The 18,848-nt window shown below is 45.7% G+C and overlaps 1 protein-coding gene across 3 annotated transcripts; it reads right to left on the bottom strand.

Annotated features, from left to right (window-relative positions):
- Nucleotides 1-4,905: 4,905 nt before the first annotated feature.
- RGN (regucalcin) lies at nucleotides 4,906-17,951 on the bottom strand. Of its 3 annotated transcripts, none has more exons than XM_023249103.2 (7): nucleotides 17,835-17,951; nucleotides 16,071-16,250; nucleotides 13,850-14,032; nucleotides 10,088-10,303; nucleotides 7,123-7,254; nucleotides 6,598-6,752; nucleotides 4,906-5,274 (listed from the first exon to the last, which is right to left on the bottom strand). In XM_023249103.2, the coding sequence occupies exons 2-7, from the start codon at nucleotides 16,237-16,239 to the stop codon at nucleotides 5,224-5,226; spliced, it is 906 nt and encodes a 301-aa protein (XP_023104871.1). In that variant the 5' UTR covers nucleotides 16,240-16,250; nucleotides 17,835-17,951; the 3' UTR covers nucleotides 4,906-5,223. The 3 variants fall into 3 exon arrangements, with proteins under 3 accessions (XP_023104871.1, XP_006943730.1, XP_006943729.1); XM_006943668.5 differs by lacking the exon at nucleotides 17,835-17,951 and adding an exon at nucleotides 17,552-17,794; XM_006943667.5 differs by lacking the exon at nucleotides 17,835-17,951 and adding an exon at nucleotides 16,546-16,690.
- Between the last annotated feature and the right edge of the window lie 897 nt (nucleotides 17,952-18,848).

Below are 18,848 nucleotides of genomic sequence, written 5' to 3'. Positions count from 1 at the left end.
TTCATATATTAAAAAAAAAAAACAGCTATTACAGTGGGGCGCCTGGGTGGCTCAGTCAGTTCAGTGTCTGACTTCGGCTCAGGTCATGATCTCGTGGTCTGTGAGTTCGAGCCCCGCATCTCGCTCTGTGCTGACAGCTCGGAGCCTGGAGCCCGCTTCAGATTCTGTGTCTCTCTCTCTCTATACCCCTCCCCCACTCGTGTTCTCTCTTTCTCTCTCTCCCTCTCTTAAAAATAAGTAAATATTAAAATAAATAAAACAGGGGCACCTGGGTGGCTCAGTCGGTTAAGCATCCGACTTCGGCTCAGGTTATGTTCTCACAGTTTGTGGGTTCGAGCCCCGCATTGGGCTCTGTGCTGACAGCTTAGAGCCTGGAGCCTGCTTCAAATTCTGTGTCTCCCTCTCTCTCTGTTCCTCCCCCGCTCATGCTCTCTCTCTCTCTCTTTCAAAAATAAATTAAAACATTAAAAATAAAATAAATAAAATAGCAATTATAGAAATGATTGGATGAGCAATCATGAAAATCCTCCAAATATTGAAATGGAAAGTATTGGAGTAGAAAAAACACAAAGATTAACCCCATGGAAATTTTTGAACTGAAAAATAAAATAACAACAACAAAAATAACTAGGTGGGCTCAATAGCAAAGAAAACAGAGAAAGGAGCCAGCGAACTTGAAGATAGATGAGTAGAACAACAGAGAGAAAAAAAAATATTGAAACAAAATTGAACAGAAATTCAAGAATTCGTGGGATAACAACAAAAAGTCTGGTATTCAAGTTTTTGGAGTCCCAGGAAGAGAAATGTGAGGCAGAAAAAATATTTGAAGAAATAATTGCCCAAACTTCTCAAGTTAGGTAAAAAACACAAACCTACAGATTCGACAAAACCTCAAACAGGATAAACCCAAAGAAATACATAGAAACACATATCCAGACACATCCTAATCAAATGGCTGAAAACTAAAGACAAATAAAAAATCTTGAAATCAGCAAGAGAAAAATTATTACCTGTAGAGAAACAATGATTTCAAAGACTGCATTTTTCTCATTGGAAACCATGAAGGCCAAAAGGAAATAGCACATTTTTAAAGTTCTTTTCTTTAAAAAACTTCATTTTTTTTTTTTTTCATTTTGAGAGAGAGAGCGAGCGTGCACAAGTGGAGGAGGGGCAGAGACAGAGGGAGAGAGAATCCCAAGCAGGCTCTTTGCTGCCAGAGCAAAGTCCAACACGGGGCTCAATCTCATGAACTGTGAGATCACGATCTGAGCTGAAATCAAGAGTCGGATGCTTAACCCGTTGAACCACCCAGGCACCCCAGGAATAGCATGTTTTTGAAGTGTCAAGAGGTTGAAAGAAAAGAACTATCAACCATGATCCATATCCAGTGAAAATAACCTTCAGGGATGAAGGTGAAATAAAGACATTCTCATATAAAGGAAAACTGAAAGAATTCATAGCCAGCAGACGGACCTACTCTAAAAGAACTGCTAAAGGAAGTTCTTCAAACAATAAAGAGGAGACAGAAAGAAACCTAGTATATCAGGAATGAAGTAATAACAGCAATGGTAAATACCTTGATGGCTGAGAGCAAAAAAAAATTAACCTTGATGGGATGCCTGGACAGCTCAATCGGTAGAGCCATGTGACTTTTGATCTCGGGGCTCTAAGTTTGAGGCCCACACTGGGGGTAGAGATTACTTAAAAAATAAAATCTTTAAAAAAGGTTTAACCTTGGAACTAGAAGGTCTTATGCTAAGTGAAATAAGTCAATCAAAGAAAGGCAAATATTGTACGACTTCACTCCTATGTGTAATGTAAGGTGCAGAACAGGGGCGCCTGGGTGGCTGTCGGTTAAGCACCCAGCTTCAGCTCAGGTCATGATCTCACGGTCCGTGAGTTCGAGCCCCGCGTCGGGCTCTGTGCTGACCGCTCAGGGCTTGGAGCCTGTTTTGGATTCTGCGTCTCCTTCTCTCTCTGCCCCTCTTGCACTCAAGCTCTGTTCTCAAAAATAAATAAATAAATACAAACACTAAGATGCAAAACAGATGAACATAAGGGAAGAGAAGCAAAAATAACATGAGACTTAAATACAGAGAACAAACTGAGGGTTGCTGGAGGGGCTGTGGGTGGGGGGATGGGCTAAATGGGTAAGGGACATTAGGGAGGACACTTGTTGGGATGAGCACTGGGTGTTATACATAGGGGATGAATCACTGGAATCTACTCCTCTGAAATCATCATTGCACTATATGCTAACTTGGATGCAAATTAAAATAAATAAATAAATAAATAAATAAATAAATAAATAAAAATTCTGGTAAACATTTTAGATCAAGTCTATATGCCAAATCAGTCGGTAAAAAACGCATTCTACCTAAAAAAAAGGATTTAATCTTGACGAATTTTCAATAGATTTCAATGGATTTTCAAGGGATAGAAATTACATACTGAAAAAAAGTCAATTCACCAAAAAGACAGACAATTTTATTTTTTTTTTAATGTTTCTTTATTTTATTTTGAGACAGAGGGAGAGAAGGGAGAGAATCCCAAGCAGGCTTCGAGCTATCAGCATGGAACCCGACATGGGACTTGATCCCATGAACTGTGAGACCATGACCTGAGCAGAAATCAAGAGTCAGACGCTTAACCAACTGAGCCACCCAGGTGCCCCCAAAACATAAAATTTTATTTATTTATTTATTTATTTATTTATTTATTTATTTATTAAAAAAAATTTGTTTAATGTTTATTTCTGAGACAGAGAGAGACAGAGCATGAGGGTGGGAGGGGGAGAGAAACAGGGAGACACAGAATCCGAAACAGGCTGCAGGCTCTGAGCTGTCAGCACAGCACCTGATGCGGGGCTCAAAGTCATGAGCCTTTGAGCTATGAGGTCATGACCTGAGCAGAAATCAGCCACTTAACCAACTGAGCCACCCAGGTGTCCCCCCCCCTCTTCAAAACATACAATTTTAAAGGTGTATGCACCTAACAACAGAGTTCCAAAATACTCAAACCCAAAACTGTCAGAACTGAATAGACAAATAGACAAATCCAGAATTATAGCTGGAGATTTCAACACTCCTTCCGCATTGACAAAACTAGAAGACAGAAGCTCAGGAAGGATATAGAAGAACTCAACACCACCAACAACCAACTGAATCTCACTGGCATTTATAAAACACTCAAGTCATGGGGCGCCTAGGTGGCTCAGTCGGTTAAGCATCAGACTTCGGCTCAGGTCATGCTCTCGCAGTTTGTGGGTTCGAGCCCCGCGTCGGGCTCTGTGCTGACAGCTCGGAGCCTGGAGCCTGCTTTGGATTCTGTCTCCCTCTCTCTCTGACCCTTCCCTACTTGCGCATGCGCTCTCTCTCTCTAAAAAATACACATTAAAAATTTTTTTATAAAACACTCATAACAGCAGAATGCACATCGTTCTCAAATATAAATTTAACAAAACATGTACAAGATCTATATGCTGATAGCTACAAACTACTGATGAAAAAATTTGAAGACCTAAACAGTTGGAAAGACGCACCACGTTCCTGGATGCCAATTCTCTCTAAATTGTTCTACAGATTTAAAGCAGCTTCAATTAAAATTGCAGCATGATTTTTTTTGTAGGTATAGTTAAGCAGATTCTAAAATTTATATGGAAGGCCAAAGGAACTAGAATAGCTAAGACAATTTTGAAAAAGAACAAAGTTGGAGAAATCATACTACCCAATTTTTTAAAACTTTTTTTTTAATGTTTACTTATTTTTGAGAGAGAGAGAGAGAGAGCAGGGGAGGGGCAGAGAGAGAGGGAGACAGAATCCCAGGCAGGCTCCATGCTGTCAGCACAGAGCCTGACGTGGGGCTTGAACCCATGAACCATGAGATCATGACCTGAGCCGAAACCAAGAGTTGGATGCTTAACCAACTGAGCCACCCAGGCGCCCCTCACACTACCCAATTTTAAGGCTAGTTAATAGTGACAGAAATCAGATCAGTGTTTTCCTGGGGCTGAGGGCAGACACACAGAGGAACCAAAGGAAAGGATTATAAAGAGACACAGAGAAAGTCTTGGAGTAGTGGATAAATTCATTATCTTACTTGTGGTGTTGGTTTCATTGATGTATATATGTGCCAAATTTATCAAATTGTACACTTTAAGTATGCATAGGTCAATTATACTCAATAAACCTATTTTTTTATATATTTTTTTAATGTTTATTTATTTTTGAGAGAGAGAGAGAGAGAGACAGAGTACAAGCAGGGGAGGAACAGAGAGAAAGGAAGACACAGAATCCAAAGTAGGATCCAGGCTCTGAGCTGTCAGCATGGAGCCTGATGTGGGGCTTGAACTCACGAACCATGAGATCATGACCTGAGTCAAAGTCAGATGTCCAACCGACTGAGCCATCCAGGCACCCTCAATAAAGCTATTTTTTTTTAAAAACGTATTCTTTCTAGGGGCACCTGGGTGGCTCAGTCGGTTAAGTGTCCAACTTCAGCTCAGGTCATGATCCAACGGTTTGTGAGTTCAAGGTCCGCATCGGGCTCTGTGCTGACAGCTCAGAGCCCGGAGCCTGTTTCAGATTCTGTGTTCCTCTCTCCCTCTGCTCCTACCCCACTCACATTCTGTCCCTCTCTCAAAAATAAACATTAAAAACATTAAAATAAATAAATACACATTAAAATTTATAAAAGTATTCTTTCTATAAAGTCATATAGTACTTTTACATTTATTAGGTGGCTGTTGGAAGCATGGATTTTGCTAGAGTGTTTAATTCTTAACCTCCAGGAATATTTTAGCTTGTAAAAAATAGCATATAGGAAGAATAATATGAGGGTAGGTTATCATTGCAGTATATTTTATAAAATTATGATAAAAATAAAAAGGAATATAATCATAATAAGTCATTACCAGGCCAGTATTTATTAATTTTTTGAAGCTTTAGGTATAATAAGTAAGGAATACAGAACAGATAGGGTCCCTCCCCACTCCGCTTCTAGCTATTTGCAAAGAATCAAGAGGTTAATTTACAGTTGAACAATTCTCTACATTTCTATAATACCTTTTCAGAAGGCCTTGTAGTGTTATCAAAACTACCTGTCACCCCTTACTAAAATGCTCTACCTTAAAAAAATTGTAAATAAAAAGTTAGCCCTGTTAATCCCATCATTTATTTTTTTGGTAACTACATTGAAATTTCAGCTCTAGAATTTTCTGTGTCTTCATCCTGCGTAGGGATAGGGAGGAATTCCTTTGACTCCCAGGCCAGTTATCTGTTAAAAAAAGAAAAGAGAGAAACTTTGCTAAAAGATAACTCCCAAGTATTCTTTAAAAGCAGTTTTGTGATTCATAATACTATTATTTAGCCACCAATCATCCTTGTTTTATTTCCTATCGTAAAAAGGAATTACTTGATTAGGTGGTCCATTGATAACAATCCAACTGGCAACCATCTACAATTAACTTGTATTTAAACCTGAATTTGGGGCACCTGGGTGCCTCAGTTGGTTGAGTGTCCAACTGTTGATTTTGGCTCAGGTCACGACCCCGGGGTTGTGGGATCGAGCTCAGAGTCGAGCTCTGTGCTGAGCATGGAACCTGCTTAAGATTCTCTCTCTCTCTCTCTCTCTCTCTCTCTCTCTCTCTCTCTCTCTCTCTCTCTCCGTTTGCCTCTCTCACCCGCTTGTGCGTGGTCTTTCTCTCTCTCTAAAATAAAATTTAAAAATACCTGATTTTATTTCTACCACCTTCTTATTTCTTTTCAGCTTGAGAGGTCTATGACTTTTACCAGTGTTTGTTTTGTTGCAAAAAAGAAGAAACCCAAAGATATTTTTGTGACATCAAAACAATCACCTGATCTTTTAAAGAAATTTTTTAATGTATATTTATTTTTGAAAGAGAGAGAGAGAGAGAGAGAGAGAGAAAATGAGTGGGGAAGGGGCAGAAAAAAGAGGGAGACAGAATACAAAGCAGGCTCCAGGCTCTTAACTGTCACAGCACAGAACCCAAAGTGGGGCTTGAACTCGCAAACTGTGGGATCATGACCTGAGCTGAAGTCAGACGCTTAACTGACTGAGCCACGCAGGCTCCCCTCAATTGATCTTATAAACATGTTTCAAACACTGGTTTTCCAAGCCCATTCTACCAATTTATAGAATTTCAACAAGCACTACTGAAGCCCCAAAATATTTTGAAGTACACCACAAAGTAGGCTGAACACATCGTCCTGGGCTTATAGTCTAGAAAATCTAAATAAAAAAATTTTTAGGCTATTTCTTAAATGCTGATTTATTTTTGAGAGAGAGAGAGTGCAACAGGGGAGGGGCAGAGAGAGAGAAAGAGAGAGAAACAGAGGATCCAAAGCCGGCTCCATGCTGATGCCAGAAAGCCCGACGCGGGGCTCAAACTCATGAACCTCGAGATCGTGACCTGAGCCGAGGTCAGACGCTCAACCGACTGAGCCAGGCGCCCCTGAATAAAATGTTTTTAAAAGTCTAGCATGATGTTTACAAGTATGAAAAGGCACTAATGGCTCAGTTACTTAGCCAAAGATCTCCCCAATCTCACCCTCAAGATAAAAGAAAGAGCTAGATCACCTTGAAGATCCCACCAGCCTGAGGCTGCTGCAGAAGCTTCTCCGCGTCCATTCCATCCCGGGCACATGTCACGTACATTTCAGAGTAGTCCTTCCCTCCGAAGCAGCATGATGTTGTTTTATCAACAGGCAACTTCACAGTTTGGAGTCTTTTCCCTAGAGGAGCAAATATTTTATTGAAAGTCTAGCTCCAGCAAATCTCCAACCTGCACAGCCTTTCTGGACTCCTTGCAGAGGATTAGGGATATTCCAAAAAGAGGAGTCAAAAAGTGGAGGTCAGATATCAGCCATGTATTTGACTTAACCTTCCCTGATGATTTGTGTTGGCCCAAAAGACTTACCTCCGCAGGAAAGGAAGACTGACTGTAAATTCGGGGCTATATGTTTGGCCTTTATTTCCAAAATCACCCTACCGAGACCTTTGAATATATCTCTGTATAACTTTGTCAGTAATGTAGTTTCTCCCGTTGCTAGTGTCTGTTTTTTTCTAGATAGGGCAGGGATTTTTTTTATTTTTTATTTTTACCTGTCTCAGGATCTAAACGAATCACTCTTCCTCCATTGTAACAGGCCACCCAGAGCTTCCCCTCAGCATCAATACACATTCCATCCGGAATTTGTTCCTCTTTCTCCAGCTTATACACACTTCTGCGGTTGGCTGTAGTTAAAAACAAACAAATACACACATGCGTACACCGAAACAACAGGCCGCTCAATACTGAGCATCAGACAGTGATGCTCAAGCTGACCGTAAATCCTGATCACGTTTGCTTAGTCAGGGTCTGGCATGTGAGATGGTTCAGAAGAGCTCATAACTTTATTTTTTATTATTATTTTTTTAAATGTTTATTTCTTTTTGAAGGAGAGAGAGACAGCATGACTGGGGGAGGAGCAGAGAGAGAGGGAGACACAGAATCCGAACCAGGCTCCAGGCTCTGAGCCATCAGCACAGAGCCCGATGCAGGGCTCAAACCCACGAGCCACGAGATCATGACCTGAGCTGAAGTCGGAGGCTCAACCGACCGAGCCACCCAGGTGCCCAAGAGTTCATAACTTTAAAACAAAAACGTCCAGGGGTGCCTGGGTGGCTCAGTTGGTTAAGCATCTGACTCCTGGTTTCGGATCAGGTCATGATCTCGTGGTTTCGTGAGTTCAAGCCCCGTGTCTGGGTCTGTGCTGGCTGCCCAGAGCTTGCTTGAGATTCTCCCTCTCCCTCTCTCCTTCCCCAACTCATGCTCTGTCTCTCTCAAAATAAATAAACTTTAAAAATTAAATAGATAATAAAAAACAAAAATGTCCAGAAATGTAAGTGGGCACTCCTCAACAAAGGATTTTTACCACATGATTTGGGGATGATCATACTCTCTTTGGTTTGGGTACAGACCTATCTGTCAAAGCTTTCAGAGGAGGAGAGAAAAAAAGTAGAAATTTTTTAATGTTTATTTATTTTTGAGAGAGAGATTGCAAGTACGGAGGGGGGGGCAGAGAAAGAGAGGGGGACAGAGGATCCGAAGGGGGCTCCACGCCGACAGCAGAAAGCCCCATGCGGGGCTCAAACTCACGAGCCATGAGATCATGACCTGAGCCGAAGTTGGACGCTCAACTGTCTGAGCCACCCAGGTGCTCCAAAAAGTAGAATTCTTAATAAAATACCAATAGTTCTCTTTGAGGCTGGCCCGAAACTGAAGCTCTGGCACATCTTAGATACATTTCAGTCTATGGTTAGACCTGATACATTTCAGTTTATGGTTATAAAAATAATGGTACCATGTGAACAGTTCACGTGCAAAAACTAGTAAGATGTACCAGTTCTGTTTCTGCCAAATGCTCCAAAAATCATCTTATCAAAACTAAACACTGAAGAGCTTGTTCCTGGGGCGCCTGGGTGGCTCGGTCGGTTAAACATCCAACTTCGGCTCAGGTCATGATCTCACGGGGTTCTTGAGTTGAGGTCCACCTCGGGCTCTCTGCTGTCAGCACAGAGCCTGCTTCAGATTCTGTCTCCGTCTTTCCCTGCCCCTTCCCTACTCACGCTCAGACACACACTCTCTCTCTCTCAAAAATAAAGAAACATTCAAAAACATAAAAAAAGCTTGTTCCTGAAAGGAAAGGTATTCTGAAGCCAACTAACTGGCTGGCATTAAAGGGGAAATCACAGTATACAAAAAAACCATGAAACTCCAGAGGAACTTTACGAAATCCAGGTCATTTTAATAACTGCACTGGGTTACAATGGAAGAAAAAAGTTAAAAAAAAAAAACATGTGTAAGTAGGGGCGCCTGGGTGGCTCAGTCGGTTAAGCATCCGACTTCGGCTCAGGTCATGATCTTGCGGTTTGTGAGTTCGAGCCCCACGTCGGGCTCTGTGCTGACAGCTCAGAGCCTGGAGCCTGCTTCCAATTCTGTGTCTCCCTCTCTCTCTCCCCCTCCCATGCTCGCACTCTGTTTCACTCTCTCTCTGTCTCTCTCTCTCTCTCTCAAAAAATAAGCATTAAAAAAATTTTTTTAATAAAAAAATAAAAAAATGCGTAAGGAAAATGGGTAAAAACAGTCATAAAACAGAGCACTTTATATTTCAGAGCAAAAACATCAGTACTGAAATAGTTTGCCTCTGGTTAAATTATACGAGAGTCTTGTGATTTTTTTCATGTCATTTTCATTATGGGTTTGGCTCTTGTGGTTTGGCACCTTTCACAGAACAGTTTCAAGCACTCCCTTCTAGATTTTTCTCAAGAACTCCTTCCCTCCCAGCTTCCAACTACGGCTCATGTAGAACCCATTGACGGAATTGAACAATCTGCAACTACTTTGTAAACTTCTCTATTTTGGAAGATTATTCATCTGTCTCTGAGTAGCTTCCTATGGTTAACTAAAGCGCAAGTGAGAGATTTCAACCCCAAACCTTAACTTTCTGTTCCTTTAGCTCATTGTCCTGTGTATTGCTTCCCTATAGGCACATCCTGGTAGAATAGGATCCATTTCAAGGTGAGCCTCTTTCTAGAGATGGTGGCAAGAAAGGGAATTAAGGATCTATTCATATTATTGCAACGGCGGCCACCATTAGTTGTGTTGAGGGCCATGGCTTCACTGGAAAAAATAGTCAAGTCTGTGTAATTGTGACTATACTGGCGTAGTAACCACCAGACAGACCCTTATTTGACAAGTGAGGACCTTTTTTTTAAGCTTACTTACTTATTTATTTAGAGAGAGCATGAGTAGGGGAGGGGCAGAAAGAGAAGGAGAGAGAATTCCAAGCAGGCTCTGCGCTGTCAGGACAGAGCCTGACTCAGGGCTCGAACTCACAAACCGTGAGATCATGACCCGAGCCGAGATCAAGAGTCGGATGCTCAACCGACTGAGCCACCCAGGCGCCCCTTCCAAATAAGGACTTTTTTCAGACGAGTTGAGGAAGAGGCAGCTTACTGGTTACATACAGAGGGGGAAAAAAAAACTCACCAGCAGTATTAAAAAGAATAATGAAAAAGTACATACAGATCTTTCCTGTCTGCAGGTCGTAGTCAAAGGCATCCACGGAGTAGGACAGGCTGTCAATGTAATAGAAGATTTTGTGGTCCAGGGACCAATCCAAACCATTGGAGATGTCCACCTGGTCAAAGTACTTTTCCACGTGGTGGTCAGGAAAGAGCGAGTACAGGGAGCCCTGGTGCCGCTCCAGAACTGCTGGGGCCGTTTCCTCGGCCATGGTGCCTACAAAGCCCAAAAAGCACCGAGGTTAGCTCCACAGCATCTTGCCCCGTGCCCTGCACCACCTCTTATCCCAGGGTTCCCTGCCCATCATCAAATCAAGGAAATGATCATACAATCCCAACCTGGGTCCCCTGTTTCCAAAAATGACAACTACTGGGGTGCTTGGGTGGCCCCGTCAGTTGAGCGTCCGACTTCGGCTCAGGTCAAGATCTCAATGGTTTGTGAGTTCGAGCCCCGTGTCGGGCTCTGTGCTGTCCGGGCAGAGCCTGCTTCGGATCCTCTGTCCTCCTCTCTCTGCCCCTCCCCCACTTGCGCCCTCTCTCTCTCAAAAATAAACATTAAAAAATTTTAAATAAATGACACCTACCTTGCTTATAATGCAAATTAAACTTATACCAACAGGTTACGGATAGTTCTTCCAGACAAGGAGTACATGTTCGCCAACCCCATTTTCTTGGCCTGAGCACAACTATAACGTCTGTAACTATGTAGCTATTTGGGAACTCTGAAAAGTACGTATCAGGCAGCTCCGGGGAAGAACACCAGAATGTGCAATGCCACCTAACTGGTGGGGAGTGCTCTGTTTTATTTGCCAGTATGTCCCAGCTTGAACTCAACACGGCCTGGAACTTGGACGTGAACGCTGTGGTGAAGACCGGGACCCAAGAGGAACCCTCTGAATCTGGCCCAGGGAGCAGAAAAGGAAACTCCTCAGGCTCAGAGACTGGGTATTTTCCATGCCTTTCTCCGTTCCGTCAGTTCCGCGGCAAGGGTAGCAACGGCAGACGGTGGCCAGCAACAGAAACTGCAGGAACCACGACCCAGGGAAGGGGACATTCCTCTCCATTTGGTGAAGGTGTAGCTCCAAAAAGGCAGAGCCAAACACTGCTGTGTTTACGTTCTCTCTCTCTCCCTCCCTCCTGCTGCTTGGTCCCCAGAGACAGCACCGTCCTAGAGACAGGGTGGTTTCTGGCTGGAGGAGTGACATGGAGAGAACCAGGAAAATGGAAGGCACCCAGAAATAGTGAAGAGGGATGTTGCTCAGAAATTGGCATCCCATAAAGCTGTTTATGATCTCCGGGCTCATCTTCAACTTGTATGTGCACGAATCTGGTTCTAATTAGCATACCAAAGACTGGGAATGAAGCTGTGGTTAGAACTCCTGAGTCTCAGACCGGCGCTGAGTGGCCCACATGGGGACCAGATCCTAGGAGCACCTCACAGACAGCAGGTCACAGCTTTTCTGGTAAATGCTCTGAACCTAAACGTACAGGTTGCTTACTAAGACGAATGTGTCAAGATTTGCCGTAGGATTTTTTTTTAGTTTTTTTTTAACGTTTATTTATTTTTGAGAGACAGAGAGAGAGAGAGAGAGAGAGAGAGAGGGAGACATAGAGTGTGAGCAGGGGAGGGGCAGAGAGAGAGAGGGAGCCACAGAATTCGAAGCAGGCTCCAGGCTCTGAGCTGTCAGCGCAGAGTCTGATGCGGGGCTTGAAACCATGAACTTTGAGATCATTCCCTGAGCTGAAGTCGGATGCCCAACCGACTGAGCCGCCCCAGGCGCCCCAAAAATCACATGTTCCGATGGGGCTTGCATGTACATATATAAAGACAACACAGGGGCACAGGGGCGCCTGGGTGGCTCAGTCAGTTAAGTGTCCGACTCTTGATTTTGGCTCATGTCCTGATCGCATGGTTCATGAGATCAAGCCCTGACTGGGGCTCTGCACTGACAGCAAGGAGCCTGCTTGGAATTGTCTCTTTCCCCCTCTCTCTGCCCTTCTTGTGTGCGTGCTCTCTCTCTCTCAAAATAAGTAAACATTAAAAAAAAGACAACTATAGCATAAATAAGTGAAGATCAATTGAAGTGGTAAAACATTGGTTCTAGACTGCAAAAAGTTAACTGTATATTTTGCAATCTCTTCAGAAGCCCTTAAAAACTATACAGAGAGATCGAGTAAAAGATCACCACAAATAAATTAAAATTGAATTCTAAAACAATGTTCACACAACCCAAAAGCAGGCAGGAAAGGGGAAACAGAGGAACAAAAAATACAGAGGGAAGGAAGAGAAAACAACTAACAAAACGGTAGATCTAACTCAAAACATATTAGTAATTACAGTAAATGTAAATAACCTAAACACATCAATTACAATATTTTCAAGATGATTAAAAAAAAAATCCAACTATCTGCTAGGTATAAGAAACTCACTTCAGATATAATGATACAGATAGTGACTAAGTGAAAGGATAGGAAAATCTACACCATGCAAATATTGATCAAAATATTAGGCGACCCTGACGACATCTTTATTTTGTCTCACAAAGCGCCACAGAACTGGGGCACCCGGGTGGCTCCGTTGGTTAAGCGTCTGACTCTTGATTTTGGCTCAGGGCATGATCCCAGGGGCATGGGATTGAGCCTGCATCGGGCTCTGAGCTGAGTGTGGAGCCTGCTTAAGATTCTCTCTCTCTCTCTCTCTCTCTCTCTCTCTGCCCCTCCCCTGCTCATGCTCTCTCTCTTTCTTTAAAAAAAACGAATAAAACATTAATAATAAGAATAACAAGAATAATAAATTTAAAAAACAAGGGGAGTTGGATGGGACTATATTCTTCAAACATGGCAGTGTCATAAAAAACAAGAAAGGCTATGTACTGTTCCCAACTAAAGAAGATTAAAGAGACATGTCAAGTAAATGCAATACATAATCATAGACTAGATCCTGTGCCAGAGGGGGAAAAAATGCTATAAAGGACATTATTTGGTTAATGGCCAAACTGGAATATAGATAGTACATCAGATGAAATTGTACCAATGTAATTTTTTAATGTTTTGTTTAATGTTTATTTATTTTTGAGACACAGAGAGAGCATGAGCGGGGGAGGGGAAGAGAGAGAGGGAGACACAGAAACCGAAGCAGGCTCCAGGCTCTGAGCTGTCAGCACAGAGCCCAATGCAGAGCTCGAACCCATGAACCGTGAGATCACGACCTGAGCTGAAGTCGGACGCTTAACCGACTGAGCCACTCAGGGGCCCCAAAACTTTTTATTTATTTATTTGTCTAAAAAATTTTTTTAATGTTTTTAAATTTATTTTTGAGAGAGAGAGAGAGAGAGACAGAGTATGAGCAGGGGCAGGGGCGGGGGTGGGGGGGCTGAGAGAGAGAGGGAGACAGAATCCACGAAGCAGGCTCCAGGCTCTGAGCTGTCAGCACAGAGCCTGATGCGGGGCTCGAACCCGCGAACCACGAGATCATGACCTGAGCCGAAGTCGGATGAAGTCGGTTAACTGACTGAGCCACCCAGGCACCCCACAGAACCCCTATTTTAAAACTCATTTAAACTACAAAAGTACCATGCACGCTTTAGTCTCTGCTGGAGACAGAAATTGAAAGGGATATTTATGAAGCCTTTCTCACGGGATTTTGTTTTCAGTCAAAGGCTATTCAAGTAATGATAAAAGACCCCAAGACCCATTACCAGTACAACTCTAAGTCTTGCTTATCGCCAAGGCTCAGTCAACAGGTGCTAGAGATAAACCATACCAGCAAAGTATCTCCCAGCGGGATCCACCTTCCCATCATTGAATCGATTGTTTTTCTTATCTTTATCTACTGTGGCCAGGACAGCCACCGACTGATCTTCCCAGTTCAAAGCACAGAACTTTGTTCCAATGGTGGCGACGTAGCCTCCTGACTGGCGAAGGGCCACAGAGCTGACGGGGGCATCTGCAGAAGCAAAAGCAGCATTCAGGACTCGACACGTGGGCCAGCAGCCCAGCGGCCCAGCGCAGGCATCGCGCCACCAGACATCCCCGAGGGGATTCCAGCTCTTTTGACAATGGGAGTGCCCTCTCCCTTCAGTTGAAGGGTGCAGACTACCTAACCGAGTATATTCATTCATTCAGCAGTGTTCTGGGCAGCAGGGCTAGAAAGGGGAATGAAACCCAACTCTTCTGGAAGCTTCCAGTCTAGTGGGAGAAGCAGGGAAGTCACACCGCGACAGCCACCATACACTGGGGCGGGTGTCACATCAAGTTCGAAGGAGGGGGTCCCTAACTGGGGTAGGGGGACAAGGGGACACCAGAGTAGCTGTCACAGAGCAAGTGATGCTCGATTCACCTGGTCTCCAGGATACCCAGAGCTACAAACTGCGTTTGGTTCTGGTAACTAGGCTTTGCGACATCTCACTCTCCCTCCGAAACAGGGCTTGTCTCTCTTTTTTCTTTTTTTATATATTTTTTTTGAGAGAGAGAGAGAGAGAGACAGAATCCGAAGCAGGCTCCAGGCTCTGCTCTGTCAACACAGAGCCTGATGTGGGGCTTGAACTCACGAACCGCGAAATCATGACCTAAGCCAAAGTCTGACGCTTAACCGACTGAGCCACCCAGGTGCCCCTACATTTTGTACTTTTTAAATGTTAGGTTTCCTGGGTTTAATATTTTTCCACGTATAAGGAGACTTCTTCTTCTGAAGTGGAGAGATTGATTACCATGGTGAGCAATCACAGGAAACCAATTGACCGGTATTTATTTTGAAAACATTTTCTGAGCACCTCTTCAACAAGCACAAGGCGCCAGGTGCTCCGGGAGCAGGTCTTAGCTAAAAGCCCTGTTCAGAAGTTGATTCCAGCCGTCAAGGGGCCCGGAGAATGTGCGGGACACTATTGGGAAGGTCACATTCTCATCATGGATCCTGACCTGTGGCCTGAGACTTCCTAAGTGACTGCTGACATCATAAGCCTTTTCTATGGTTTGTGGGGGGTAGTTTGCAGATTGGAGGTGGGGATATATCCCTAATGTGTGCAGGCTGGCAAAGAGAGACTGGGGAAGGCAACAGGTCCCTCTCCCCACTCTGACCGCTGGTCACAGTCACTTTGCCTCCAGCCGAACTGATATGCCTGGGTGAGTTAAAAAGCTGTTCCCTCTTGGGGCGCCCCGGTGGCTCAGTAGGTTGAGCGTCTGACTCTTGGTTTCGGCTCAGGTCATGCTCCCTTCTCTCTCTGCCTCTCTCCTGCTCTCTCTCTCTCTCAAAATAAATTTAAAAATTTTAAAAAAAGAAGCTGTTCCCACTCATTAAAAAAAAAAAAGTTTGAGGTCACCAGTTCTAGGATGAGCCTTCCGAGGTCACAGAAATTCCTGGTATCTCTTCTCATTAACACAAAATAAGCAACTTCCTTATCTCTAACCAAGCCCACACCCTTCAAGCCAGAGAATGAGAAACCCCTCCACTGGGAATCACCTGGCCATAAACAATCTCATCCAAATGCCCTGAATCTTATTTTGTTACCATGACCGGATAGGCCTGGTTGATGCTTTGTAAGTCAGAAAGCCCTTCTTTTTATGTTCAAAGGGATATGCCTGTTATTTCTTTTCGCGGATTGAGGGCTTGGCCTGACCCAGGATAAGACAGCCTTTGCTGTGCCACAAACGGGGTCTGCAACTTCTAAAGCTGTTACCCGAGGATGTTTGGAAAGACCCTACTGGGCGCCCCCTGAGCAAAACAAGATGGGGAAATGCTGCCGTCTCCCCCACAGAGGAAGAGGAAAGTATTGACCATCCAGAAGTTTCTCCTGGGTCAAAGTGGGAGGACACAGGGGATACAGAGAGCAGGAGAATCCAAAAGTGTTAAGGCAAAACTAGTACCCTTTACCAGGAAGGGACCTTTATCTAGTCCCTGGGGAATGACACATCAGGTGACAGCCACTCCCCAGGGAAAAGACAGCCATCCGGGCAGGTCCCAGGGAGAGCCCCGCCTTCATCCTTACCCACGGTCACTTGCTGCACTCCCTTGCTGAGCGAATCCCACCGGCAAACCTTTTTTGCCGGAATATCGACGAAGAGCAGAGAGTCGGACGCCTCCTCCCACACGGGAGATTCGCCGCACCGGCAGTTCTCCGGCAAAACACACTCAATCTTAACGGAAGACATGATCATGCGAGAGATCTCTGGAAGGTTAACAGAGATAAGATAAAATGTAACCGTGTCGGGCAACTTCAGCAAAACACCTGGCCTGAGGCGCTGGTAAGTACAGACTGGGTTTTTACCAGAACAGGAAAGCCACTTTTCCCTTCATCAGAACAAAATAACGCCATGTGGCAGGAAGACACGCATAGGAAAATGAAGACAGAGCTGACAGTCCAGCCTGAGACATCTTCAACTGACTTACTTCCCAGTGCCTATTTTCAAGCTATCTTTTGAAAAGAGAGGGGGGAAAAAATCACAACACCCCAACATCCATACCTCGGTGCCAATGACCCTCGGAGAGCTGGCCGCTCGGACGGGGTAAGGCTGCCCTTTATGTCTGCGCCCTAGCCCCCAAGGTGGGGCGGGGGCGGGCAGCTCCCTCATTGGTGGCCCCTCCCCCGCCGGCAGCACACCAGCTCCCGCCGCCCTCCCCCTGCGCGGATGGTGCGGATTCCCTTCTCTGACCGCTCAAAGGCCAGAACCTTCCTGCTCTGCCTTTTTCTGAACTGCACTTTTCGAAATACGTTCCTCCGTGAACTGAATGAGAACGGACACCCCTTTTCAACTGCACGCGATGGAAGGGGTGCGGAAAAGGGCACGGTCTGGGCACCCCCGTGGGACAGCCTCTCAGCTGTTTCTGGCCGCCTAGCAAGGCACGGTGCCAGTTTGGCAAGGAGTCTGAACTCCGCAGGCAGGAACATTTCATGCTGGGACTTTAGGCCAGAGCGTGACCAGCGAACCGGGAGAAGACAAAGAAAAACGATCAGAAAAGAAACAAATAAGCCAACAACATTACCTAAGAAACCCCGTGGGCGAGGAAAACCAGGCAACTTTCTCCCTGGCATCTTTCTGCTTTGAAGTGAGGGGTCCCACCCACGGATGGGGCAAATGAGTGACACGGGGAAAGGGAAAAGAATCTTTGTTTTAATTAAATTTCCTTCGATACATTGCTTTTTTCTTTTCTTTTCTTTTCTTTTTTTTTCATAAGAGACACGGCTCAAATAGGCTTTAAATGCTGACTGCCAGCGTCGTAGCATTCGGAATCCGCGCCGGCTGTTAAAATTTGGCACGGGCTCCAAAGGCCTTCCTGCTATCAGTCTGAGATAAGGCCCAAGATCAGACGCGGGACTTTTGCAACAGCGACTTCTAACCCCGCGCTCCCGGCGTGCAAGCCAGGCGCGCCGGCAAACGTCCTTTTCCCGCCCGGGGTTTTCGGCCACCCGCGGCCCGGCAGGAGGGAGCGGGCACGCGGCGGCGGGTGCCTCCGCTGCACCTGCGGTACCTGTGCGGGTGAGGGGCTTCCGCGCGACCCGGTGGCGCCGCTGCAGCCTCGGGCGACCGCGAGGCCCTGGGGAAGCTGCAGGTCGAGGCCGCCCGGTGCACGGGCCGGCCGAGAGGGGGCGTGCAGGGCGCGGGGTCCCCGGGGCGCGCAGGGGGCAGTCGGTCTCCGGCCGGCAGGCCCCGGTCGGAAGAGCGGGCCGAGGGGCTTTCGCTAGGCGGTCGCCAGACCTTTGCTCCCCCGGAGAGTGGGGGGACGGGGAGGCCGGCCCGACCCCGGCACTCACCAGGCTGGCGACCTGCAGGCGGCTCAAAGGTCAGGCAGCCCAGCCGGGAGGGCCGGGCGGGGGACGCGGCGGCTCGGCAGGTGGGGGGTGGGGACTCGCAACCCCCAACGCTGGGCCCCTCCTCCGGGGCTCCTGGAAAAATCCTACGAAGCCACCCTGGACAGGGGGGAGGGGGCGGGGCACAGGCTTGGAGCCCGCGGGACCTAAGCCTCGGAGTTTGGACGGAGAGCTCGAGTTCATCTCTTACTTAAACAAGAAAAATGGTTAAAACGCCTAGCAGAGATTGCGGTCAAGGGTCCGGTTAAACACAAACAGGTGAAAAAAGGAAAGAACAAAGCGGTTAAACAAATCCACCCTTTTCCTAGCGGAGAAGAAAGCCTGGTGGCTGGAGGCCAACTCTTGCGAAGCGTTTTTGGTGGGGGAAGCGGAAAGGCTTTGTTTGATTGGATTTAAAGATCCTATCGATCCTAACTACGGTTCAGCTCCACACTCTTCGCAGTTTCTCTAAAGAACCTCCAAGTTTAAAACAGTGCAAAAAAACCCACAACACCACAAAATTCAGGGAGGGAGGTAAACAGAACGGTGGTTGCCGCTGGGGGGATGGGAGCCGGATATTAACTGTGAAGGGGTGAAAGGAATTTTCTGGGGTGATGGACGTGTATCCAGATGAACGTTTGCGTTGCACAGAAATACGAACTGTCAAAAGTCATCGGGGTGGTTACGCTTGAGCTTTGTGTGTTTTATTGTATGTGTTCTATGCGAGGTCGGTGCTGCCTCATTATTTGTTTTTAAATGTTTATTTTTATTTTTGAGAGAGAGAGAATGAGCTGAGCGGGGTAGCGGCAGAGAGACAGAGGAGGGTAGAGGATCCGAGGCGGGCTCTGCGCTAACAACAGTGCGCCGGATGCGGGGCTCGAACTCATGAGCCAGGAGATCATGCGCTGAGCCGAGGTGAGCCACCCAGGCGGCCAGTGCTACCTCATTATTGATCTCTCTCAATCCGGTGTCACATTC

This window comes from Felis catus, chromosome X (assembly GCF_018350175.1).
Source record: "Felis catus isolate Fca126 chromosome X, F.catus_Fca126_mat1.0, whole genome shotgun sequence".
In the NCBI taxonomy this organism is placed as follows: Eukaryota; Metazoa; Chordata; class Mammalia; order Carnivora; family Felidae; genus Felis; species Felis catus.
This window is presented reverse-complemented; position numbering and strand designations above follow the sequence as displayed.

Coding starts and splice junctions, on each gene's coding strand:
- RGN (XM_023249103.2), bottom strand. CDS start 16,239: ATGATCATGTCTTCCGTTAAGATTGAGTGTGTTTTGCCGGAGAACTGC. Junction 14,033..16,070: donor AGTGCAGCAAGTGACCGTGG/GTAAGGATGAAG, acceptor TTGCTTCTGCAG/ATGCCCCCGTCAGCTCTGTG. Junction 7,255..10,087: donor CCTGCAGACAGGAAAGATCT/GTATGTACTTTT, acceptor TTTTAACTACAG/CCAACCGCAGAAGTGTGTAT.